The 26,776-nt window shown below is 54.1% G+C and overlaps 1 protein-coding gene across 4 annotated transcripts in view; it reads right to left on the bottom strand.

Moving 5' to 3' along the window:
- Nucleotides 1-26,776, bottom strand: part of MYLK (myosin light chain kinase) — a 146,583-nt gene that overhangs the window by 54,779 nt on the left and 65,028 nt on the right. Inside the window, exon 1 of one of the 4 annotated variants that reach the window (XM_075317009.1) lies at nucleotides 19,833-19,920. The exons of 2 other annotated variants lie outside the window; for them this stretch is intronic. Coding sequence is in view for 1 of the 2 variants with exons in the window: in XM_075317008.1 (XP_075173123.1) it covers nucleotides 1,469-1,736 (268 nt within the window). In the remaining variant the exon portion in view is untranslated. Of the gene's footprint in view, nucleotides 1-1,468; nucleotides 2,136-19,832; nucleotides 19,921-26,776 lie in introns of those variants that run through there. One more of the 4 variants, XM_075317008.1, reaches the window with a different exon arrangement.

Below are 26,776 nucleotides of genomic sequence, written 5' to 3'. Positions count from 1 at the left end.
CTCGCTCTGTAGGTCATGGAGGACCTCGCTCTGTAGGTCATGGAGGAGCTCGCTCTGTAGGTCATGGAGGAGCTCGCTCTGTAGGGGACCAAGGAACTCGCTCTGTAGGTCATGGAGGAACTCGCTCTGTAGGGGACGGAGGAGCTCGCTTTGTAGGGGATGGAGGAGCTCGCTCTGTAGGTCATGGAGGAGCTCGCTCTGTAGGTCATGGAGGAGCTCGCTCTGTAGGGGACGGAGGAACTCGCTCTGTAGGTCATGGAGGAGCTCGCTCTGTAGGTCATGGAGGAGCTCACTTTGTAGGGGACGGAGGAGTTCGCTCTGTAGGTCATGGAGGAGCTCGCTCTGTAGGGGACGGAGGAGTTCGCTCTGTAGGTCATGGAGGAGCTCACTCTGTAGGGGACGGAGGAGCTCGCTCTGTAGGTCATGGAGGAGCTCGCTCTGTAGGTCATGGAGGAGCTCGCTTTGTAGGGGACAGAGGAGGTCGCTTTGTAGGGGACAGAGGAGCTCAGATTTTAGGATAAGCCATAGAATCGGTGAAGACTCCATTCCTCGCTGGGTTCTGGCAGTGAGGCACCATCCTCCTGGGGTAAGTAAAGCACGACACGTCTACTATGGAGGACGGCACACTGGTAGGATCCAATGTAACCAGGTGTGGAGCAGATTGGATCTTATCTGAGTGACGACGTTTCTGTCTCAGCGTAGACCTTCATCAGGTCACATTCTGCGGAGAGGACGCCTGCCATCTGTGGATGCTTCGTCTTGCACCGCACGCCTCAGATATTAGGCGTCCTCTCCGCAGGATGTCACCTGATGAAGGTCTACGCTGAGATCCAATCTGCTCCACACTAAGGGGTACTTTGCACACTACGATATCACAGCTGCGACGGCGGCGGGGACTGTCGATGCAGCGTCGGTGTCACAAACCACCGGGGGGGTCACTCAGAAATCCCCCGCGCTGGCTACCAGTACGTCACAATCGGGGGGTAACAAGTGGGGGTCACCCCTCCTTTATACCTCCCGACCGACAGACAGAGCACGTGACGCGCTCTCTAGCGCCCCTCTTATAGTCAGGCCAATTATGGAATTGCCCGACAATAAGCAAGGAGGCCGCTATACTACTTATGCCGATTATTGAAGGGTCCCCGGTGAGAGTAGGGTATATATTCCCCCGACCTCCGCGGGCGGAATATATAAAACCTCCCTGAATCTCACTGGCCTCCCCACAATAATCCTTGGCACAACTCGCTGCCACCAACCGATTTACGGTAACTATTAGCCGAACACACAGACGTGGGATTCTAGATCGAGATAACAGAACAGCCCAAGATTAATTATATAATTTAATCAGCCTAAAGCACACTAGAAACTACAATATATACAATAGGGAATCTACAGAATATACATATGTCAGAGTACAGTTACAGATAAAGCATGGTTTACAAACAGGTATGCAAATTCAATCAGTTACCTTGTTGCGTCTGGCCACAGGGGGGCGCTGTAGACCAGGTTTCCAGGAACTCCCACAGATGTTTCCTACACGTGCCCCCAGCGAGAAGAACCCTGGAAAATGGCCGAAGTAGGGTTATCAACCTGGGCAGATCCAGGTCCCCTCCTACCTTAGTGACCTCACAGGGAAGCACTGCCACTCCCCCTGCATGGATCAGAATTATCCAGAAAAGGGGATATTGGCCATAACTTTGCCTGGGAGCGTCGTAGGCGGACGCCAATGCTCTCATTGTGACAGTTATGAATTTAGCTACAGAACGAGGGGACTCATGACCTGTCTACGAGTTCCCATATGGCTGATATCACGTTTGGTGTGTTTCCCAATGTCCTGCTCCCATAAAAAGGGTGTGCCAGCATCGTCCACATGCGGAGACACCATTTCTATGGTTGCCATATTTATCGGAAATATGGCTTGCGAGATGTGAACCATTTTTTACTGGAGTCGTTCTGTCTGGCTATTTCCATAGCCTTGCTAACTAGCTAGCAGCTCCTACTACAGGGTGACGGCAGGGAGTCATCCTGTGTCCATTGTCCTAAAGCCACCTAATTTCCATATCACAGGACATGGCCATGGATTTGTTGCTAAACCAGTTGTGTGAAGGGAAGGGGGTAGTGACACCAGGAGAGGGCTTCCTGACATGACTTGAATGTCATGATTTATCGTCATATCTCCGGATTTACCTCACACCTCCCCCCTTTTGAGGGCGCTAGGGGGCAGCACACTCCGGTGTTCCCCCGTGCGCCCGTCCGCGACCTCTCCTTGTCGGGACAGCCCGTCTGCGTTACCGTGGTCACGGCCCCTTTTGTGGCGAATGGTGAAGTTGTATTGCTGGAGCGCAAGGCTCCATCGCAACAATCGCCCATTCGTCCCAGAGACGGTGTGCAACCAGCTGAGGGGATTGTGGTCCGTCTCCACGATGAAGTGGCGCCCGTATAGATAGGGTTGCAGACGCTGCAGGGCCCACACTATGGCCAGGCACTCCTTCTCCATCGTGGAATAGGCAACTTCCCTTGGTAACAGCTTCCTGCTCAGGTACAAGACTGGGTGCTCTTGGCTCGCAGAGTCCACCTGGCTGAGCACCGCACCGAGGCCGAAGTCACTGGCGTCGGTCTGTACTACAAACGGCCGCGTGAAGTCGGCTGCCTGTAGCACGGGCGGGCTGGACAGGGCGTCCTTTAGGGCCCGGAAGGCTGTCTCGCAGTCCATTGTCCAATCGACTGCAGAGGGCAGCTTCTTCTTGGTGAGGTCCGTCAAGGGCTTTGCCAGGCTACTATAGCATGGAACAAACCTCCTATAGTACCCAGCGGTCCCCAAGAAGGACATCACCTGCTTCTTGGTCCTGGGGGTGGGCCAGGATGCGATGGCCTCCACTTTCTCAGGCTCGGGCTTCAGCGTTCCCCCACCTACCCGGTGACCGAGGTACTGGACCTCGCTCATGGCCAGCTGACACTTTCCCGGCTTGATGGTCAAACCTGCCCGGTGGATCCGCCTGAGCACCTGTGCTAGATGCTCTAGGTGGTCCTCCCAGGTGGGACTGAAGACGGCAATGTCGTCCAGGTACGCGGCCGCGTACCCTTCAAGTCCCTTGAGCAGGGTGTTGACCATCCGCTGGAAAGTGGCAGGGGCATTCCTCATCCCGAATGGCATCACCGTGGACTCGTACAGTCCAAATGGGGTAATAAAGGCAGAGCGTTCCCTGGCCTTGCGAGTCAGGGGGATCTGCCAATATCCCCGGCTCAGATCCATGATGGTCAGGTACTGAGCCCCGGCCAACTGATCGAGCAGGTCATCGATGCGTGGCATTGGGTACGCATCGGCGACCGTGACAGCATTGAGCCCCCTGTAGTCCACGCAGAACCGAGTGGTTCGGTCCTTCTTAGGGACGAGGACTACAGGCGAGGCCCAAGCGCTGTTGGATGCCTGGATCACCCCCAGCTTCAGCATCTCGTCAATCTCCTGGCGCATGTGTTGCTGCACCTCCAGGGAGACCCGATATGCTGAACGCCGGATCGGGGGATGATCCCCAGTGTCCACGTGATGGACAGCCAAGTCAGTCCTTCCGGGCTGGTTGGTAAACAACCCCCGGAAGGGGTGTAGGGTGGCCCACAGCTGGGACCGTTGGTCCTCCAAGAGCTGGTGGCCAACCTCCACATCCTCAATGGATCCGCCTGCCCTAACCTGGGCTAGCATATCCAAGAGGGTTTCCGCTTCTCCCTCCTCGGGCAGGTTGCACACAGGGAGTGCACATGCCTCCCGCTCATGATGTGCCTTCATCATGTTCACATGGAAGGGCTTCCGCCTTCCACGGGCAGGGTCCAGGGTGACCAGGTACGTCACAGGGTTGAGCTGCTGGTACACGAGGTATGGGCCTTCCCAGGCTGCCTGAAGCTTGTCCTGTGGTACGGGGACCAGTACCCACACCTCTTGACCCACTTGGTAGGTCCTCTCACAAGCGTTCTGGTCGTACCAACGCTTCTGATCGGCCTGGGCTTGAGCCATATTGTCGTGTACCAGTTGCGTCAAGGCCTGCATTTTGTCCCGGAAGCGCATGACATACTCGATAACCGACACTCCAGGGGTGGCCAAATCCCCTTCCCAAGCCTCTTTCACCAGAGCCAGGGGGCCCCGCACACGTCGCCCGTACAGGAGCTCAAACGGTGAGAATCCGGTTGAGGCCTGTGGAACCTCCCGATAAGCAAATAACAGGTGTGGGAGATACCGCTCCCAGTCACGCCCATGGGAGTCGACCAACATCTTAAGCATCTGCTTTAAGGTGCCATTGAACCGCTCGCACAGGCCATTAGTCTGTGGATGGTACGGGCTGGCCACCAGATGTCGCACCTGGACTTGCTTACAGAGGGTCTCCATCAGCTGGGACATGAATTGGGTCCCCCGGTCGGTGAGCATTTCCTGGGGAAAACCCACTCGGGAGAAAATCTCCAGCAATGCGGTGGCCACCTTGTCAGCCCGAATGGACGACAAGGCCACTGCTTCTGGGTACCGGGTGGCATAGTCCACTACCGTCAGTATGAAGCGTTTCCCGGAGCTGCTGGGGATGGCCAGCGGGCCGACCAGATCCACAGCCACCCTCCTGAAAGGCTCATCGATGATTGGCAGAGATACTAGTGGGGCTTTGGGGTGTGGCCCCGCCTTCCCCACTCTCTGACAGGTTTCACACGAACGGCAGTAGGCAGCCACATCGGCCCCCATTTTTGGCCAGTAGAAATGCTGGTTTAACCTGGCCTTGGTCTTAGCGATCCCTAGGTGTCCGGCCATCGGAATCTCATGTGCGATCCGCAACAACTCCGTCCGGAACGGATAGGGTACCACCAACTGTCGGTCCCTGGGCCACGCCTCCGGTGAACCCTGCTGGACCGTGGCCCGGTACAGCCGTCCTTGGTCCCAGACCACTCGCTCCGGGTCCGAGTCCGAGGGAGGCTGTGCCGCCTGCTCCTTTAGAGCTTTCAGGCTGTCGTCAGCTTCTAACGCTGCCTGAAACTCCTGACTAGATGTGGCCAGAATCGACGAGACTGTCACATCTTCAGTCAGTACCCCGGGACCTGTGTCCTGGCCTCCACCTGACTCGGCTGCCACTTGGTCAGAAGGGGAAGAGCTATCGGACCTCCGGGAGGCCCCTTGGCTTCCAGCACTCCCACTGCGGGTGACAGCGGCCACAGCCGCTGCGACCGTGGGTCGTGCCTGCTCCTCCTCCGTTCCTGACCAAGTCGCCGGTTCAGGCAGACCTACCTGGCTTCCTGACACCCCGGTTGTGGGGGAACCATGCACCGAGATCTTACCTGGGAGCACTTCCGCTCCTGGACCGGCCCCAATCTCACCTGCCTGTTCCCCTCCTGCAGCAACAGAACCCCGCTGTGAAATCTCTGGGGACCCCACATTTGCTGTGGTAGCCCCCACCCCACACACTGGTCCTCCCCCTGCAGCACCCTGCTCTCTGCTTATCCCTGCAGAGGGCAGCAGATCCCAGCTCACAGGCTGGTTACTTGTAGAGGCATTGTCACACCTTTCTCTGACCCCCTCCCCTGTCACAGCTGCAGCTGCGTGTGTGTCTATGGTGTCTGTGCAAGCAGAAATATCAGAGTTCACTCCCTCCTCCCTTACATCATTCATAGATAACACATTAACATTGTCCGGAGGCACGTCAGCACTGGCTGAAGGTTCAGCCTTTGGGGCGGGGCCAAACTGGGAGGTTATTTGCCCCAAATCTGTCCCAAGTAGCACGTTTGCAGGGATCCGATCAGTTACCCCCACCTCCCTCACCCCTCGCCCTGCGCCCCAGTCCACATAAATGTCAGCAACAGGCAGCGCCGGGTCAATGCCTCCAATCCCGGAGACAGCGAGGGTTTTTCCAGGGATCAAGTCTTGGGGGGACACCATCTCAGGCCGCACCAGAGTCACCTCCGAGGCGCTGTCTCGCAGTCCTATGGTCACAGACTGGCCGACGGTGACAGGTTGGAAGCTGTCCAGGGACCTACCACCACCCCCACCCACACAATACACCTTGGGCGGCCCTTGGGACGGGGACGGAGCCGGGGCCTTGGGACGCTGAGGGCACATGGCCTTGAAGTGTCCAGGTAGGTTGCACTGGTGGCACCGTCTTGGCTCTGCCACGGGCCTGGAGAGGGGAGTTGAGGGGGACACCCCCTGCAGTCTAGGGGCAGGTGGGGCAGTCGCAGAGTTCATCTTACCCCCTCTCCAGGTGCTGCTGGTGGCTGCTCTCCTGGCTTCAGGAGCCCGGTTGTTGGTGTAGTCATCGGCAAGGGCAGCTGTAGCCGTGGACCCCTTTGGCTTCTGGTCTCGGATGAACTGGCGGAGATCCTCAGGGCAGTTCCACAAGAGTTGCTCCGTGATGAACAAGTCCAGGATCTCCGGTCCGGTGGAAAGCTGCAGGCCTTGGGTCCAGTGGTCGGCAGCTCGGGCAAGTGCCCGCCGGTGGTCAGCCCAGGAGTCCTTTGGTCCCTTCTGTAGGCTCCGGAACTTCTTGCGGTAGGACTCTGGAGTGAGGTTGTACTGTTGGATCAGGGCCCGCTTGATGGTGTCGTAGCCCTGATCTGCCTCAGCAGGCAAGTCCCCAAGGACATCCAGGGCCTTACCCCTTAAACGGGGGGTCAGGTATTTGGCCCACTGGTCCTTGTTCAGATGGTGCTGCAAGCAAGTCCGCTCAAAAGCAGTCAAGAAAGAGTCCAAGTCTCCATCCTTCTCCAGCACTGGGAAGTCCTCAACACGGACCTTTGGAAGTTTGGTGTCTTGAAGGTCACGTGTGGCTGATGAGGGCCGGAGCTGAGCTAGCTGCAGCTGGTAGTCACGCTCTGCCTGGCGCTCTTCACGCGCTGCCTGCCGCTCTGCCCTGCGCTCTGCCATGAGTATCTCGTAGGTATCCCGGTCTCCAGCCTGGAGAAGGGCCATAGCCATTTGAAGAAGGCTATCCGAGCCTCCCAGGCTCGGTGGAATGGCACGTGGTGATCTGCGGCCCGCTGCGGAGCCTGGTGCTTCACTGTCCATTGCAGAGCGGAGGGCTGGCATCTGGCTCGTTGAGGAACCTTGGGCGAGCTCCTCCTCATCTTGTCCAGCAGTCCCAGGTTGTGCGATGTCCTCTGCAGAGCTGTTCTCTGGCGTCGGGCTCCTGGAGGGCTCGTGGACAACCTCCTCATCGTCTCTGGCCTGAGTATCGGCCATTCCTTTGGCTTTGCTCCTGGTGCTATCAGCCATTGTTGCAGACTTTGGTCACTGACACAGAACTGACACCTGATGCCTCCACACACCTTACAGTATCTGCACTCTGACACTCTAGTGTTGAGCTAGTCTGAAGACCCCAGCAGCCACAGCTGCTGCAGGCAGTCTTTAGTGTCTGGGAGTATGGGTCTCACACTCACACACACTATTATCTCGATCCCACCGCTTGCCACCAATATGTCACAAACCACCGGGGGGGTCACTCAGAAATCCCCCGCGCTGGCTACCAGTACGTCACAATCGGGGGGTAACAAGTGGGGGTCACCCCTCCTTTATACCTCCCGACCGACAGACAGAGCACGTGACGCGCTCTCTAGCGCCCCTCTTATAGTCAGGCCAATTATGGAATTGCCCGACAATAAGCAAGGAGGCCGCTATACTACTTATGCCGATTATTGAAGGGTCCCCGGTGAGAGTAGGGTATATATTCCCCCGACCTCCGCGGGCGGAATATATAAAACCTCCCTGAATCTCACTGGCCTCCCCACAATAATCCTTGGCACAACTCGCTGCCACCAACCGATTTACGGTAACTATTAGCCGAACACACAGACGTGGGATTCTAGATCGAGATAACAGAACAGCCCAAGATTAATTATATAATTTAATCAGCCTAAAGCACACTAGAAACTACAATATATACAATAGGGAATCTACAGAATATACATATGTCAGAGTACAGTTACAGATAAAGCATGGTTTACAAACAGGTATGCAAATTCAATCAGTTACCTTGTTGCGTCTGGCCACAGGGGGGCGCTGTAGACCAGGTTTCCAGGAACTCCCACAGATGTTTCCTACACGTGCCCCCAGCGAGAAGAACCCTGGAAAATGGCCGAAGTAGGGTTATCAACCTGGGCAGATCCAGGTCCCCTCCTACCTTAGTGACCTCACAGGGAAGCACTGCCACTCCCCCTGCATGGATCAGAATTATCCAGAAAAGGGGATATTGGCCATAACTTTGCCTGGGAGCGTCGTAGGCGGACGCCAATGCTCTCATTGTGACAGTTATGAATTTAGCTACAGAACGAGGGGACTCATGACCTGTCTACGAGTTCCCATATGGCTGATATCACGTTTGGTGTGTTTCCCAATGTCCTGCTCCCATAAAAAGGGTGTGCCAGCATCGTCCACATGCGGAGACACCATTTCTATGGTTGCCATATTTATCGGAAATATGGCTTGCGAGATGTGAACCATTTTTTACTGGAGTCGTTCTGTCTGGCTATTTCCATAGCCTTGCTAACTAGCTAGCAGCTCCTACTACAGGGTGACGGCAGGGAGTCATCCTGTGTCCATTGTCCTAAAGCCACCTAATTTCCATATCACAGGACATGGCCATGGATTTGTTGCTAAACCAGTTGTGTGAAGGGAAGGGGGTAGTGACACCAGGAGAGGGCTTCCTGACATGACTTGAATGTCATGATTTATCGTCATATCTCCGGATTTACCTCACAGTCGGTAACACATTGTTACCGATGCCGCAATGGGCAAAGTACCCCTTAGTGCCTGGTCACATTCAGGGGGTCGTCACTATACAGCGGCTCCATCTCAGGAGCCACCGGACAATCAGCAGATGCAGAGCTGACAATCTACAGGCAAAAAAGCTACAAATCCAGCCCCAGAAGGTTCCTGATCTCAGATGGATGGACAGAGGGTCCTCACATATGATAGATTGTAATGCCCACCCTCCGGAGATGCACGTCCTTCTATAGCGGGTGCAGCGGCTGTAGGCACCGGAGGTTCTCACGGACCATAACCGCAGGGGGCCACAAACGCCCCGGGGGCAGATAAGGCACTGGGTGACGATGCTTTACACGAAACATAATGAGGGGCCGCATTACCGGACACGATACCCATACTGCAGCCCCCAGATTGTACGCTTATTACACGGGGGAGATAATGGGTAATGCACAGGACGCCCCCCGCCCCCCGCAGCTGGAGCAGATATTTCATGCGTGTCTGGAGCCAGTTTGGATGGGGGCCATGAAGGCAACCCTGGCACAAGCTCAACTGAAAAGTCAGCACTGGGAGAGAAAGCGAGCCTTACAAGGTCACAGCGCGGAGGAGCAAAGGGGGACGCACAGACATTCCCGGGGGCCACACAGGGACCGCAGCCTGTCACGTGGCGGAGGGGATGAGACTAATGGGGGATTTCCTGTAATCCCAATAAACAAGATTAATGGATACATTGTTTCTTTTTTATAGTAACTTTATAAACATAAAACACTATACAAAACATGACACCGAACCCCCCCACCCCGTGCCCCCCCCTCCCCCACCCTGTGCCCCCACCGATGATCATGGGAGCAGTGATACATTGTGTGATAGATTAGATTGTGAGCTCCGGGGTCGGGGATGATGGGAGCAGTGATACATTGTGTGATAGATTAGATTGTGAGCTCCGGGGTCGGGGATGATGGGAGCAGTGATACATTGTGTGATAGAGATTAGATTGTGAGCTCCGGGGTCGGGGATGATGGGAGCAGTGATACATTGTGTGATAGGAGGTTAGATTGTGAGCTCCGGGGTCGGGGATGATGGGAGCAGTGATACATTGTGTGATAGGAGATTAGATTGTGAGCTCCGGGGTCGGGGATGATGGGAGCAGTGATACATTGTGTGATAGGAGATTAGATTGTGAGCTCCGGGGTCGGGGATGATGGGAGCAGTGATACATTGTGTGATAGGAGATTAGATTGTGAGCTCCGGGGTCGGGGATGATGGGAGCAGTGATACATTGTGTGATAGGAGATTAGATTGTGAGCTCCGGGGTCAGGGATGATGGGAGCAGTGATACATTGTGTGATAGGAGATTAGATTGTGAGCTCCGGGGTCGGGGATGATGGGAGCAGTGATACATTGTGTGATAGGAGATTAGATTGTGAGCTCTGGGGTCGGGGATGATGGGAGCAGTGATACATTGTGTGATAGGAGATTAGATTGTGAGCTCCGGGGTCGGGGATGATGGGAGCAGTGATACATTAGATTGTGAGCTCCGGGGTCGGGGATGATGGGAGCAGTGATACATTAGATTGTGAGCTCCGGGGTCAGGGATGATGGGAGCAGTGATACATTGTGTGATAGGAGATTAGATTGTGAGCTCCGGGGTCGGGGATGATGGGAGCAGTGATACATTGTGTGATAGGAGATTAGATTGTGAGCTCCGGGGTCGGGGATGATGGGAGCAGTGATACATTGTGTGATAGGAGATTAGATTGTGAGCTCCGGGGTCAGGGATGATGGGAGCAGTGATACATTGTGTGATAGATTAGATTGTGAGCTCCGGGGTCAGGGATGATGGGAGCAGTGATACATTGTGTGATAGATTAGATTGTGAGCTCCGGGGTCGGGGATGATGGGAGCAGTGATACATTGTGTGATAGGAGATTAGATTGTGAGCTCCGGGGTCGGGGATGATGGGAGCAGTGATACATTGTGTGATAGGAGATTAGATTGTGAGCTCCGGGGTCGGGGATGATGGGAGCAGTGATACATTGTGTGATAGATTAGATAGTGAGCTCCGGGGTCAGGGATGATGGGAGCAGTGATACATTGTGTGATAGATTAGATTGTGAGCTCCGGGGTCGGGGATGATGGGAGCAGTGATACATTGTGTGATAGATTAGATTGTGAGCTCCGGGGTCGGGGATGATGGGAGCAGTGATACATTGTGTGATAGGAGATTAGATTGTGAGCTCCGGGGTCGGGGATGATGGGAGCAGTGATACATTGTGTGATAGGAGATTAGATTGTGAGCTCCGGGGTCAGGGATGATGGGAGCAGTGATACATTGTGTGATAGGAGATTAGATTGTGAGCTCCGGGGTCGGGGATGATGGGAGCAGTGATACATTGTGTGATAGGAGATTAGATTGTGAGCTCCGGGGTCGGGGATGATGGGAGCAGTGATACATTGTGTGATAGGAGATTAGATTGTGAGCTCCGGGGTCGGGGATGATGGGAGCAGTGATACATTGTGTGATAGATTAGATTGTGAGCTCCGGGGTCGGGGATGATGGGAGCAGTGATACATTGTGTGATAGGAGATTAGATTGTGAGCTCCGGGGTCAGGGATGATGGGAGCAGTGATACATTGTGTGATAGGAGATTAGATTGTGAGCTCCGGGGTCGGGGATGATGGGAGCAGTGATACATTGTGTGATAGATTAGATTGTGAGCTCCGGGGGCGGGGATGATGGGAGCAGTGATACATTGTGTGATAGATTAGATTGTGAGCTCCGGGGTCAGGGATGATGGGAGCAGTGATACATTGTGTGATAGGAGATTAGATTGTGAGCTCCGGGGTCAGGGATGATGGGAGCAGTGATACATTGTGTGATAGATTAGATTGTGAGCTCCGGGGTCGGGGATGATGGGAGCAGTGATACATTGTGTGATAGGAAATTAGATTGTGAGCTCCGGGGTCGGGGATGATGGGAGCAGTGATACATTAGATTGTGAGCTCCGGGGTCAGGGATGATGGGAGTAGTGATACATTGTGTGATAGGAGATTAGATTGTGAGCTCCGGGGTCGGGGATGATGGGAGCAGTGATACATTGTGTGATAGGAGATTAGATTGTGAGCTCCGGGGTCGGGGATGATGGGAGTAGTGATACATTGTGTGATAGGAGATTAGATTGTGAGCTCCGGGGTCGGGGATGATGGGAGCAGTGATACATTGTGTGATAGGAGATTAGATTGTGAGCTCCGGGGTCGGGGATGATGGGAGTAGTGATACATTGTGTGATACATTAGATTGTGAGCTCCGGGGTCGGGGATGATGGGAGCAGTGATACATTGTGTGATAGGAGATTAGATTGTGAGCTCCGGGGTCAGGGATGATGGGAGCAGTGATACATTGTGTGATAGAGATTAGATTGTGAGCTCTGGGGTCGGGGATGATGGGAGCAGTGATACATTGTGTGATAGATTAGATTGTGAGCTCCGGGGTCGGGGATGATGGGAGCAGTGATACATTGTGTGATAGATTAGATTGTGAGCTCCGGGGTCGGGGATGATGGGAGTAGTGATACATTGTGTGATAGATTAGATTGTGAGCTCCGGGGTCGGGGATGATGGGAGTAGTGATACATTGTGTTATAGGAGATTAGATTGTGAGCTCCGGGGTCGGGGATGATGGGAGCAGTGATACATTGTGTGATAGGGGATTAGATTGTGAGCTCCGGGGTCGGGGATGATGGGAGCAGTGATACATTGTGTGATAGGAGATTAGATTGTGAGCTCCGGGGTCAGGGATGATGGGAGCAGTGATACATTGTGTGATAGGAGATTAGATTGTGAGCTCCGGGGTCGGGGATGATGGGAGCAGTGATACATTGTGTGATAGGAGATTAGATTGTGAGCTCCGGGGTCAGGGATGATGGGAGCAGTGATACATTGTGTGATAGGAGATTAGATTGTGAGCTCCGGGTTCGGGGATGATGGGAGCAGTGATACATTGTGTGATAGATTAGATTGTGAGCTCTGGGGTCGGGGATGATGGGAGCAGTGATACATTGTGTGATAGGAGATTAGATTGTGAGCTCCGGGGTCGGGGATGATGGGAGCAGTGATACATTGTGTGATAGGAGATTAGATTGTGAGCTCCGGGGTCAGAGATGATGGGAGCAGTGATACATTGTGTGATAGGAGATTAGATTGTGAGCTCCGGGGTCGGGGATGATGGGAGTAGTGATACATTGTGTGATAGGAGATTAGATTGTGAGCTCCGGGGTCGGGGATGATGGGAGCAGTGATACATTGTGTGATAGGAGATTAGATTGTGAGCTCCGGGGTCGGGGATGATGGGAGTAGTGATACATTGTGTGATTGGAGATTAGATTGTGAGCTCCGGGGTCAGGGATGATGGGAGTAGTGATACATTGTGTGATAGATTAGATTGTGAGCTCCGGGGTCAGGGATGATGGGAGCAGTGATACATTGTGTGATAGATTAGATTGTGAGCTCCGGGGTCGGGGATGATGGGAGTAGTGATACATTGTGTGATAGGAGATTAGATTGTGAGCTCCGGGGTCGGGGATGATGGGAGCAGTGATACATTGTGTGATAGGAGATTAGATTGTGAGCTCCGGGGGCGGGGATGATGGGAGTAGTGATACATTGTGTGATAGGAGATTAGATTGTGAGCTCCGGGGTCAGGGATGATGGGAGCAGTGATACATTGTGTGATAGGAGATTAGATTGTGAGCTCCGGGGTCAGGGATGATGGGAGCAGTGATACATTGTGTGATAGATTAGATTGTGAGCTCCGGGGTCGGGGATGATGGGAGCAGTGATACATTGTGTGATAGGAGATTAGATTGTGAGCTCCGGGGTCGGGGATGATGGGAGCAGTGATACATTGTGTGATAGATTAGATTGTGAGCTCCGGGGGCGGGGATGATGGGAGTAGTGATACATTGTGTGATAGGAGATTAGATTGTGAGCTCCGGGGTCGGGGATGATGGGAGCAGTGATACATTGTGTGATAGGAGATTAGATTGTGAGCTCCGGGGTCGGGGATGATGGGAGCAGTGATACATTGTGTGATAGGAGATTAGATTGTGAGCTCCGGGGTCGGGGATGATGGGAGTAGTGATACATTGTGTGATAGGAGATTAGATTGTGAGCTCCGGGGTCGGGGATGATGGGAGTAGTGATACATTGTGTGATAATAGATTAGATTGTGAGCTCCGGGGTCGGGGATGATGGGAGTAGTGATACATTGTGTGATAGGAGATTAGATTGTGAGCTCCGGGGTCGGGGATGATGGGAGCAGTGATACATTGTGTGATAGATTAGATTGTGAGCTCCGGGGTCGGGGATGATGGGAGCAGTGATACATTGTGTGATAGATTAGATTGTGAGCTCCGGGGTCGGGGATGATGGGAGCAGTGATACATTGTGTGATAGGGGATTAGATTGTGAGCTCTGGGGTCCGGGATGATGGGAGTAGTGATACATTGTGTGATAGATTAGATTGTGAGCTCCGGGGTCGGGGATAAAGGGAGTAGTGATACATTGTGTGATAGGGGATTAGATTGTGAGCTCCGGGGTCAGGGATGATGGGAGCAGTGATACATTGTGTGATAGGAGATTAGATTGTGAGCTCCGGGGTCGGGGATGATGGGAGCAGTGATACATTGTGTGATAGACTAGATTGTGAGCTCCGGGGTCGGGGATGATGGGAGCAGTGATACATTGTGTGATAGGAGATTAGATTGTGAGCTCCGGGGTCGGGGATGATGGGAGCAGTGATACATTATGTGATAGGAGATTAGATTGTGAGCTCCGGGGTCGGGGATGATGGGAGCAGTGATACATTGTGTGATAGATTAGATTGTGAGCTCCGGGGTCGGGGATGATGGGAGCAGTGATACATTGTGTTATAGGAGATTAGATTGTGAGCTCCGGGGTCGGGGATGATGGGAGCAGTGTTACATTGTGTGATAGGAGATTAGATTGTGAGCTCTGGGGTCGGGGATGATGGGAGCAGTGATACATTGTGTGATAGGAGATTAGATTGTGAGCTCCGGGGTCGGGGATGATGGGAGCAGTGATACATTGTGTGATAGATTAGATTGTGAGCTCCGGGGTCGGGGATGATGGGAGCAGTGATACATTGTGTGATAGGAGATTAGATTGTGAGCTCCGGGGTCGGGGATGATGGGAGTAGTGATACATTGTGTGATAGGAGATTAGATTGTGAGCTCCGGGGTCGGGGATGATGGGAGCAGTGATACATTGTGTGATAGGAGATTAGATTGTGAGCTCCGGGGTCGGGGATGATGGGAGCAGTGATACATTGTGTGATAGGAGATTAGATTGTGAGCTCCGGGGTCAGGGATGATGGGAGCAGTGATACATTGTGTGATAGGAGATTAGATTGTGAGCTCCGGGGTCGGGGATGATGGGAGCAGTGATACATTGTGTGATAGGAGATTAGATTGTGAGCTCCGGGGTCGGGGATGATGGGAGCAGTGATACATTGTGTGATAGAGATTAGATTGTGAGCTCCGGGGTCGGGGATGATGGGAGTAGTGATACATTGTGTGATAGGAGATTAGATTGTGAGCTCCGGGGTCGGGGATGATGGGAGTATTGATACACTGTGTGATAGGAGATTAGATTGTGAGCTCCGGGGTCGGGGATGATGGGAGCAGTGATACATTGTGTGATAGGAGATTAGATTGTGAGCTCCGGGGTCAGGGATGATGGGAGCAGTGATACATTGTGTGATAGGAGATTAGATTGTGAGCTCCGGGGTCGGGGATGATGGGAGCAGTGATACATTGTGTGATAGACTAGATTGTGAGCTCCGGGGTCGGGGATGATGGGAGTATTGATACATTGTGTGATAGGAGATTAGATTGTGAGCTCCGGGGTCGGGGATGATGGGAGCAGTGATACATTGTGTGATAGGAGATTAGATTGTGAGCTCCGGGGTCGGGGATGATGGGAGCAGTGATACATTGTGTGATAGGGGATTAGATTGTGAGCTCCGGGGTCGGGGATGATGGGAGCAGTGATACATTGTGTGATAGGAGATTAGATTGTGAGCTCTGGGGTCGGGGATGATGGGAGCAGTGATACATTGTGTGATAGGAGATTAGATTGTGAGCTCCGGGGTCAGGGATGATGGGAGTAGTGATACATTGTGTGATAGGGGATTAGATTGTGAGCTCCGGGGTCAGGGATGATGGGAGCAGTGATACATTGTGTGATAGGAGATTAGATTGTGAGCTCCGGGGTCGGGGATGATGGGAGCAGTGATACATTGTGTGATAGACTAGATTGTGAGCTCCGGGGTCGGGGATGATGGGAGTATTGATACATTGTGTGATAGGAGATTAGATTGTGAGCTCCGGGGTCGGGGATGATGGGAGCAGTGATACATTGTGTGATAGGGGATTAGATTGTGAGCTCCGGGGTCGGGGATGATGGGAGCAGTGATACATTGTGTGATAGGAGATTAGATTGTGAGCTCTGGGGTCGGGGATGATGGGAGCAGTGATACATTGTGTGATAGGAGATTAGATTGTGAGCTCCGGGGTCAGGGATGATGGGAGTAGTGATACATTGTGTGATAGGAGATTAGATTGTGAGCTCTGGGGTCGGGGATGATGGGAGCAGTGATACATTGTGTGATAGGAGATTAGATTGTGAGCTCCGGGGTCGGGGATGATGAGAGCAGTGATACATTGTGTGATAGGAGATTAGATTGTGAGCTCCGGGGTCGGGGATGATGGGAGCAGTGATACATTGTGTGATAGATTAGATTGTGAGCTCCGGGGTCGGGGATGATGGGAGCAGTGATACATTGTGTGATAGATTAGATTGTGAGCTCCGGGGTCGGGGATGATGGGAGTAGTGATACATTGTGTGATAGGAGATTAGATTGTGAGCTCCGGGGTCAGGGATGATGGGAGTAGTGATACATTGTGTGATAGGAGATTAGATTGTGAGCTCTGGGGTCGGGGATGATGGGAGCAGTGATACATTGTGTGATAGGAGATTAGATTGTGAGCTCCGGGGTCGGGGATGATGGGAGTAGTGATACATTGTGTGATAGGAGATTAGATTGTGAGCTCCGGGGTCAGGGATGATGGGAGCAGTGATACATTGTGTGATAGGAGATTAGATTGTGAGCTCCGGGGTCGGGGATGATGGGAGCAGTGATACATTGTGTGATAGATTAGATTGTGAGCTCCGGGGTCGGGGATGATGGGAGTAGTGATACATTGTGTGATAGGAGATTAGATTGTGAGCTCCGGGGTCGGGGATGATGGGAGCAGTGATACATTGTGTGATAGGAGATTAGATTGTGAGCTCCGGGGTCGGGGATGATGGGAGTAGTGATACATTGTGTGATAGGAGATTAGATTGTGAGCTCCGGGGTCGGGGATGATGGGAGCAGTGATACATTGTGTGATAGGAGATTAGATTGTGAGCTCCGGGGTCGGGGATGATGGGAGTAGTGATACATTGTGTGATAGGAGATTAGATTGTGAGCTCCGGGTCGGGGATGATGGGAGCAGTGATACATTGTGTGATAGGAGATTAGATTGTGAGCTCCGGGGTCGGGGATGATGGGAGCAGTGATACATTGTGTGATAGGAGATTAGATTGTGAGCTCCGGGGTCGGGGATGATGGGAGTAGTGATAAATTGTGTGATAGAGATTAGATTGTGAGCTCCGGGGTCAGGGATGATGGGAGCAGTGATACATTGTGTGATAGGAGATTAGATTGTGAGCTCCGGGGTCGGGGATGATGGGAGCAGTGATACATTGTGTGATAGATTAGATTGTGAGCTCCGGGGTCGGGGATGATGGGAGCAGTGATACATTGTGTGATAGATTAGATTGTGAGCTCCGGGGTCAGGGATGATGGGAGTAGTGATACATTGTGTGATAGGAGATTAGATTGTGAGCTCCGGGGTCGGGGATGATGGGAGCAGTGATACATTGTGTGATAGGAGATTAGATTGTGAGCTCCGGGGTCGGGGATGATGGGAGCAGTGATACATTGTGTGATAGATTAGATTGTGAGCTCCGGGGTCGGGGATGATGGGAGCAGTGATACATTGTGTGATAGAGATTAGACTGTGAGCTCCGGGGTCGGGGATGATGGGAGCAGTGATACATTGTGTGATAGGAGATTAGATTGTGAGCTCCGGGGTCGGGGATGATGGGAGCAGTGATACATTGTGTGATAGGAGATTAGATTGTGAGCTCCGGGGTCGGGGATGATGGGAGTAGTGATACATTGTGTGATAGGAGATTAGATTGTGAGCTCCGGGGTCGGGGATGATGGGAGTAGTGATACATTGTGTGATAGGAGATTAGATTGTGAGCTCCGGGGTCCGGGATGATGGGAGCAGTGATACATTGTGTGATAGGAGATTAGATTGTGAGCTCCGGGGTCCGGGATGATGGGAGCAGTGATACATTGTGTGATAGGAGATTAGATTGTGAGCTCCGGGGTCGGGGATGATGGGAGCAGTGATACATTGTGTGATAGATTAGATTGTGAGCTCCGGGGTCGGGGATGATGGGAGTAGTGATACATTGTGTGATAGGAGATTAGATTGTGAGCTCCGGGGTCGGGGATGATGGGAGTAGTGATACATTGTGTGATAGGAGATTAGATTGTGAGCTCCGGGGTCGGGGATGATGGGAGCAGTGATACATTGTGTGATAGGAGATTAGATTGTGAGCTCCGGGGTCAGGGATGATGGGAGCAGTGATACATTGTGTGATAGGAGATTAGATTGTGAGCTCCGGGGTCGGGGATGATGGGAGTAGTGATACATTGTGTGATAGGGGATTAGATTGTGAGCTCTGGGGTCGGGGATGATGGGAGCAGTGATACATTGTGTGATAGGGAATTAGATTGTGAGCTCCGGGGTCGGGGATGATGGGAGCAGTGATACATTGTGTGATAGGAGATTAGATTGTGAGCTCCGGGGTCGGGGATGATGGGAGCAGTGATACATTGTGTGATAGGAGATTAGATTGTGAGCTCCGGGGTCAGGGATGATGGGAGCAGTGATACATTGTGTGATAGGAGATTAGATTGTGAGCTCCGGGGTCGGGGATGATGGGAGTAGTGATACATTGTGTGATAGATTAGATTGTGAGCTCCGGGGTCGGGGATGATGGGAGCAGTGATACATTGTGTGATAGGGGATTAGATTGTGAGCTCCGGGGTCGGGGATGATGGGAGCAGTGATACATTGTGTGATAAGAGATTAGATTGTGAGCTCCGGGGTCGGGGATGATGGGAGGAGTGATACATTGTGTGATAGGAGATTAGATTGTGAGCTCCGGGGTCGGGGATGATGGGAGCAGTGATACATTGTGTGATAGGAGATTAGATTGTGAGCTCCGGGGTCGGGGATGATGGGAGCAGTGATACATTGTGTGATAGGGGATTAGATTGTGAGCTCCGGGGTCGGGGATGATGGGATCAGTGATACATTGTATGATAGATTAGATTGTGAGCTCCGGGGTCGGGTGTCACAAACCACCGGGGGGGTCACTCAGAAGTCCCCCGCGCTGGCTACCAGTACGTCACAATCGGGGGGTAGCAAGGGGGGGGGTCACCCCTCCTTTATACCTCCCGACCGACAGACAGAGCACGTGACGCGCTCTCTAGCGCCCCTCTTATAGTCAGGCCAATTATGGAATTGCCCGACAATAAGCAAGGAGGCCGCTATACTACTTATGCCGATTATTGAAGGGTCCCCGGTGAGAGGAGGGTATATATTCCCCCGACCTCCGCGGGCGGAATATATAATATCTTCCCGAATCTCACTGGCCTCCCCACAATAATCCTTGGCACAACTCGCTGCCACCAACCGATTCACGGTAACTATTAGCCGAACACACAGACGTGGGATTCAAGATCGAGATAACAGAACAGCCCAAGATTAATTATATAATTTAATCAGCTTAAAGCACACTAGAAACTACAATATATACAATAGGGAATCTACAGAATATACATATGTCAGAGTACAGTTACAGATAAAGCATGTTTTACAAACAGGTATGCAATTCAATCAGTTACCTTGTGCGTCTGGCCACAGGGGGGCGCTGTAGACCAGGTTTCCAGGAACTCTCTCACAGGTCTGTCCCAACCAGGCCCCCGAGCAGAAGAACGCTGGAAAATGGCCGAAGTAGGGTTATCAACCTGGGCAGATCCAGGTCCCCTCCTACCTTAGTGACCTCACAGGGAAGCACTGCCACTCCCCCTGCATGGATCAGAATTATCCAGCAAAGGGGATTTTGGCTATAACTTTGCCTGGGAGCGTCGTAGGCAGACGCCAATGCTCTCATTGTGACAGTTATGAATTTAGCTACAGAACGAGGGGACTCATGACCTGTCTGCCAGTTCCCCATTGGCTGATATCACGCCTGGGGCATTTCCCAATGTCCTGTTCCCATAAAAAGGGGGTGCCGGCATCGTCCACATGCGGAGACACCATTTTTATGGTTGCCATATTTATCGGAAATATGGCTTGCGAGATATGAACCATTTTTTACTGGAGTCGTTCTGTCTGGCTATTTCCATAGCCTTGCTAACTAGCTAGCAGCTCCTACTACAGGGTGACGGCAGGGAGTCATCCTGTATCCATTGTCCTAAAGCCACCTAATTTCCATATCACAGGACATGGCCATGGATTTGTTGCTAAACCAGTTGTGTGAAGGGAAGGGGGTAGTGACACCAGGAGAGGGCTTCCTGACATGACTTGAATGTCATGATTTATCGTCATATCTCCGGATTTACCTCACACCTCCCCCCTTTTGAGGGCGCTAGGGGGCAGCACACTCCGGTGTTCCCCCGTGCGCCCGTCCGCGACCTCTCCTTGTCGGGACAGCCCGTCTGCGTTACCGTGGTCACGGCCCCTTTTGTGGCGAATGGTGAAGTTGTATTGCTGGAGCGCAAGGCTCCATCGCAACAATCGCCCATTCGTCCCAGAGACGGTGTGCAACCAGCTGAGGGGATTGTGGTCCGTCTCCACGATGAAGTGGCGCCCGTATAGATAGGGTTGCAGACGCTGCAGGGCCCACACTATGGCCAGGCACTCCTTCTCCATCGTGGAATAGGCAACTTCCCTTGGTAACAGCTTCCTGCTCAGGTACAAGACTGGGTGCTCTTGGCTCGCAGAGTCCACCTGGCTGAGCACCGCACCGAGGCCGAAGTCACTGGCGTCGGTCTGTACTACAAACGGCCGCGTGAAGTCGGCTGCCTGTAGCACGGGCGGGCTGGACAGGGCGTCCTTTAGGGCCCGGAAGGCTGTCTCGCAGTCCATTGTCCAATCGACTGCAGAGGGCAGCTTCTTCTTGGTGAGGTCCGTCAAGGGCTTTGCCAGGCTACTATAGCATGGAACAAACCTCCTATAGTACCCAGCGGTCCCCAAGAAGGACATTACCTGCTTCTTGGTCCTGGGGGTGGGCCAGGATGCGATGGCCTCCACTTTCTCAGGCTCGGGCTTCAGCGTTCCCCCACCTACCCGGTGACCGAGGTACTGGACCTCGCTCATGGCCAGCTGACACTTTCCCGGCTTGATGGTCAAACCTGCCCGGTGGATCCGCCTGAGCACCTGTGCTAGATGCTCTAGGTGGTCCTCCCAGGTGGGACTGAAGACGGCAATGTCATCCAGGTACGCGGCCGCGTACCCTTCAAGTCCCTTGAGCAGGGTGTTGACCATCCGCTGGAAAGTGGCAGGGGCATTCCTCATCCCGAATGGCATCACCGTGGACTCGTACAGTCCAAATGGGGTAATAAAGGCAGAGCGTTCCCTGGCCTTGCGAGTCAGGGGGATCTGCCAATATCCCCGGCTCAGATCCATGATGGTCAGGTACTGAGCCCCGGCCAACTGATCGAGCAGGTCATCGATGCGTGGCATTGGGTACGCATCGGCGACCGTGACCGCATTGAGCCCCCTGTAGTCCACGCAGAACCGAGTGGTTCGGTCCTTCTTAGGGACGAGGACTACAGGCGAGGCCCAAGCGCTGTTGGATGCCTGGATCACCCCCAGCTTCAGCATCTCGTCAATCTCCTGGCGCATGTGTTGCTGCACTTCCAGGGAGACCCGATATGCTGAACGCCGGATCGGGGGATGATCCCCAGTGTCCACGTGATGGACAGCCAAGTCAGTCCTTCCGGGCTGGTTGGTAAACAACCCCCGGAAGGGGAGGAGGGTGGCCCACAGCTGGGACCGTTGGTCCTCCAAGAGCTGGTGGCCAACCTCCACATCCTCAATGGATCCGCCTGCCCTAACCTGGGCTAGCATATCCAAGAGGGTTTCCGCTTCTCCCTCCTCGGGCAGGTTGCACACGGGGAGCGCACATGCCTCCCGCTCATGATGTGCCTTCATCATGTTCACATGGAAGGGCCTCCGCCTTCCACGGGCAGGGTCCAGGGTGACCAGGTACGTTACAGGGTTGAGCTGCTGGTACACGAGGTATGGGCCTTCCCAGGCTGCCTGAAGCTTGTCCTGTGGTACGGGGACCAGTACCCACACCTTTTGACCCACTTGGTAGGTCCTCTCACAAGCGTTCTGGTCGTACCAACGCTTCTGATCGGCCTGGGCTTGAGCCATATTGTCGTGTACCAGTTGCGTCAAGGCCTGCATTTTGTCCCGGAAGCGCATGACATACTCGATAACCGACACTCCAGGGGTGGCCAAATCCCCTTCCCAAGCCTCTTTCACCAGAGCCAGGGGGCCCCGCACACGTCGCCCGTACAGGAGCTCAAACGGTGAGAATCCTGTTGAGGCCTGTGGAACCTCCCGGTAAGCAAATAACAGGTGTGGGAGATACCGCTCCCAGTCACGCCCATGGGAGTCGACCAACATCTTAAGCATCTGCTTCAAGGTGCCATTGAACCGCTCGCACAGGCCATTAGTCTGTGGATGGTACGGGCTGGCCACCAGATGTCGCACCTGGACTTGCTTACAGAGGGTCTCCATCAGCTGGGACATGAATTGGGTCCCCCGGTCAGTGAGCATTTCCTGGGGAAAACCCACTCGGGAGAAAATCTCCAGCAATGCGGTGGCCACCTTGTCAGCCCGAATGGACGACAAGGCCACTGCTTCTGGGTACCGGGTGGCATAGTCCACTACCGTCAGTATGAAGCGTTTCCCGGAGCTGCTGGGGATGGCCAGCGGGCCGACCAGATCCACAGCCACCCTCCTGAAAGGCTCATCGATGATTGGCAGAGATACTAGTGGGGCTTTGGGGTGTGGCCCCGCCTTCCCCACTCTCTGACAGGTTTCACACGAACGGCAGTAGGCAGCCACATCGGCCCCCATTTTTGGCCAGTAGAAATGCTGGTTTAACCTGGCCTTGGTCTTAGCGATCCCTAGGTGTCCGGCCATCGGAATCTCATGTGCGATCCGCAACAACTCCGTCCGGAACGGATAGGGTACCACCAACTGTCGGTCCCTGGGCCACGCCTCCGGTGAACCCTGCTGGACCGTGGCCCGGTACAGCCGTCCTTGGTCCCAGACCACTCGCTCCGGGTCCGAGTCCGAGGGAGGCTGTGCCGCCTGCTCCTTAAGAGCTTTCAGGCTGTCGTCAGCTTCTAACGCTGCCTGAAACCCCTGACTAGATGTGGCCAGAATCGACGAGACTGTCACATCTTCGGTCAGTACCCCGGGACCTGTGTCCTGGCCTCCACCTGACTCGGCTGCCACTTGGTCAGAAGGGGAAGAGCTATCGGACCTCCGGGAGGCCCCTTGGCTTCCAGCACTCCCACTGCGGGTGACAGCGGCCACAGCCGCTGCGACCGTGGGTCGTGCCTGCTCCTCCTCCGTTCCTGACCAAGTCGCCGGTTCAGGCAGACCTACCTGGCTTCCTGACACCCCGGTTGTGGGGGAACCCTGCACCGAGATCTTACCTGGGAGCACTTCCGCTCCTGGACCGGCCCCAATCTCACCTGCCTGTTCCCCCCCTGCAGCAACAGAACCCCGCTGTGAAATCTCTGGGGACCCCACATTTGCTGTGGTAGCCCCCACCCCACACACTGGTCCTCCCCCTGCAGCACCCTGCTCTCTGCTTATCCCTGCAGAGGGCAACAGATCCCAGCTCACAGGCTGGTTACTTGCAGAGGCATTGTCACACCTTTCTCTGACCCCCTCCCCTGTCACAGCTGCAGCTGTGTGTGTGTCTATGGTGTCTGTGCAAGCAGAAATATCAGAGTTCACTCCCTCCTCCCTTACATCATTCATAGATAACACATTAACATTGTCCGGAGGCACGTCAGCACTGGCTGAAGGTTCAGCCTTTGGGGCGGGGCCAAACTGGGAGGTTATTTGCCCCAAATCTGTCCCAAGTAGCACGTTTGCAGGGATCCGATCAGTTACCCCCACCTCCCTCACCCCTCGCCCTGCGCCCCAGTCCACATAAATGTCAGCAACAGGCAGCGCCGGGTCAATGCCTCCAATCCCGGAGACAGCGAGGGTTTTTCCAGGGATCAAGTCTTGGGGGGACACCATCTCAGGCCGCACCAGAGTCACTTCCGAGGCGCTGTCTCGCAGTCCTATGGTCACAGACTGGCCGACGGTGACAGGTTGGAAGCTGTCCAGGGACCTACCACCACCCCCACCCACACAATACACCTTGGGCGGCCCTTGGGACGGGGACGGAGCCGGGGCCTTGGGACGCTGAGGGCACATGGCCTTGAAGTGTCCAGGTAGGTTGCACTGGTGGCACCGTCTTGGTTCCGCCACGGGCCTGGAGAGGGGAGTTGAGGGGGACACCCCCTGCAGTCTAGGGGCAGGTGGGGCAGTCGCAGAATTCATTTTACCCCCTCTCCAGGTGCTGCTGGTGGCCGCTCTCCTGGCCTCAGGGGCCCGGTTGTTGGTGTAGTCATCGGCAAGGGCAGCTGTAGCCGTGGACCCCTTTGGCTTCTGGTCTCGGATGAACTGGCGGAGATCCTCAGGGCAGTTCCACAAGAGTTGCTCCGTGATGAACAAGTCCAGGATCTCCGGTCCGGTGGAAAGCTGCAGGCCTTGGGTCCAGTGGTCGGCAGCTCGGGCAAGTGCCCGCCGGTGGTCAGCCCAGGAGTCCTTTGGTCCCTTCTGTAGGCTCCGGAACTTCTTGCGGTAGGACTCCGGGGTGAGGTTGTACTGTTGGATCAGGGCCCGCTTGATGGTGTCGTAGCCCTGATCCGCCTCAGCAGGCAAGTCCCCAAGGATATCCAGGGCCTTACCCCTTAAACGGGGGGTCAGGTATTTGGCCCACTGGTCCTTGTTCAGATGGTGCTGCAAGCAAGTCCGCTCAAAAGCAGTCAAGAAAGAGTCCAAGTCTCCATCCTTCTCCAGCACTGGGAAGTCCTCAACACGGACCTTTGGAAGTTTGGTGTCTTGAAGGTCACGTGTGGCTGATGAGGGCCGGAGCTGAGCTAGCTGCAGCTGGTAGTCACGCTCTGCCTGGCGCTCTTCACGCGCTGCCTGCCGCTCTGCCCTGCGCTCTGCCATGAGTATCTCGTAGGTATCCCGGTCTCCAGCCTGGAGAAGGGCCATAGCCATTTGAAGAAGGCTATCCGAGCCTCCCAGGCTCGGTGGAATGGCACGTGGTGATCTGCGGCCCGCTGCGGAGCCTGGTGATTCACTGTCCATTGCAGAGCGGAGGGCTGGCATCTGGCTCGTTGAGGACCCTTGGGCGAGCTGCTCCTCATCTTGTCCAGCAGTGCCCGGTTGTGCAATGTCCTCTGCAGAGCTGTTTTCTGGCGTCGAGCTCCTGGAGGACTCGTGGGCAACCTCCTCATTGCTGTCCACAGCACCGTCCTCCCTCTCTTCGGCTCCTGCTTTAGCATTGGCCAGTTGCATAGCTCTGCTCCTGGTGCCATCAGCCATTCTTGCAGACTTTTGGTCACTGACACAGAACTGACACCTGATGCCTCCACACACCTTACAGTATCTGCACTCTGACACTCTAGTGTTGAGCTGGTCTGAAGACCCCAGCAGCCACAGCTGCTGCAGGCAGTCTTTAGTGTCTGGGAGTATGGGTCTCACACTCACACACACTATTATCTCGATCCCACCGCTATGCCACCAATATGTCACAAACCACCGGGGGGGTCACTCAGAAGTCCCCCGCGCTGGCTACCAGTACGTCACAATCGGGGGGTAGCAAGGGGGGGGGTCACCCCTCCTTTATACCTCCCGACCGACAGACAGAGCACGTGACGCGCTCTCTAGCGCCCCTCTTATAGTCAGGCCAATTATGGAATTGCCCGACAATAAGCAAGGAGGCCGCTATACTACTTATGCCGATTATTGAAGGGTCCCCGGTGAGAGGAGGGTATATATTCCCCCGACCTCCGCGGGCGGAATATATAATATCTTCCCGAATCTCACTGGCCTCCCCACAATAATCCTTGGCACAACTCGCTGCCACCAACCGATTCACGGTAACTATTAGCCGAACACACAGACGTGGGATTCAAGATCGAGATAACAGAACAGCCCAAGATTAATTATATAATTTAATCAGCTTAAAGCACACTAGAAACTACAATATATACAATAGGGAATCTACAGAATATACATATGTCAGAGTACAGTTACAGATAAAGCATGTTTTACAAACAGGTATGCAATTCAATCAGTTACCTTGTGCGTCTGGCCACAGGGGGGCGCTGTAGACCAGGTTTCCAGGAACTCTCTCACAGGTCTGTCCCAACCAGGCCCCCGAGCAGAAGAACGCTGGAAAATGGCCGAAGTAGGGTTATCAACCTGGGCAGATCCAGGTCCCCTCCTACCTTAGTGACCTCACAGGGAAGCACTGCCACTCCCCCTGCATGGATCAGAATTATCCAGCAAAGGGGATTTTGGCTATAACTTTGCCTGGGAGCGTCGTAGGCAGACGCCAATGCTCTCATTGTGACAGTTATGAATTTAGCTACAGAACGAGGGGACTCATGACCTGTCTGCCAGTTCCCCATTGGCTGATATCACGCCTGGGGCATTTCCCAATGTCCTGTTCCCATAAAAAGGGGGT

The sequence above is a fragment of the Anomaloglossus baeobatrachus genome, chromosome 7 (genome assembly GCF_048569485.1).
Source record: "Anomaloglossus baeobatrachus isolate aAnoBae1 chromosome 7, aAnoBae1.hap1, whole genome shotgun sequence".
Lineage (NCBI taxonomy): Eukaryota > Metazoa > Chordata > Amphibia > Anura > Aromobatidae > Anomaloglossus > Anomaloglossus baeobatrachus.
This window is presented reverse-complemented; position numbering and strand designations above follow the sequence as displayed.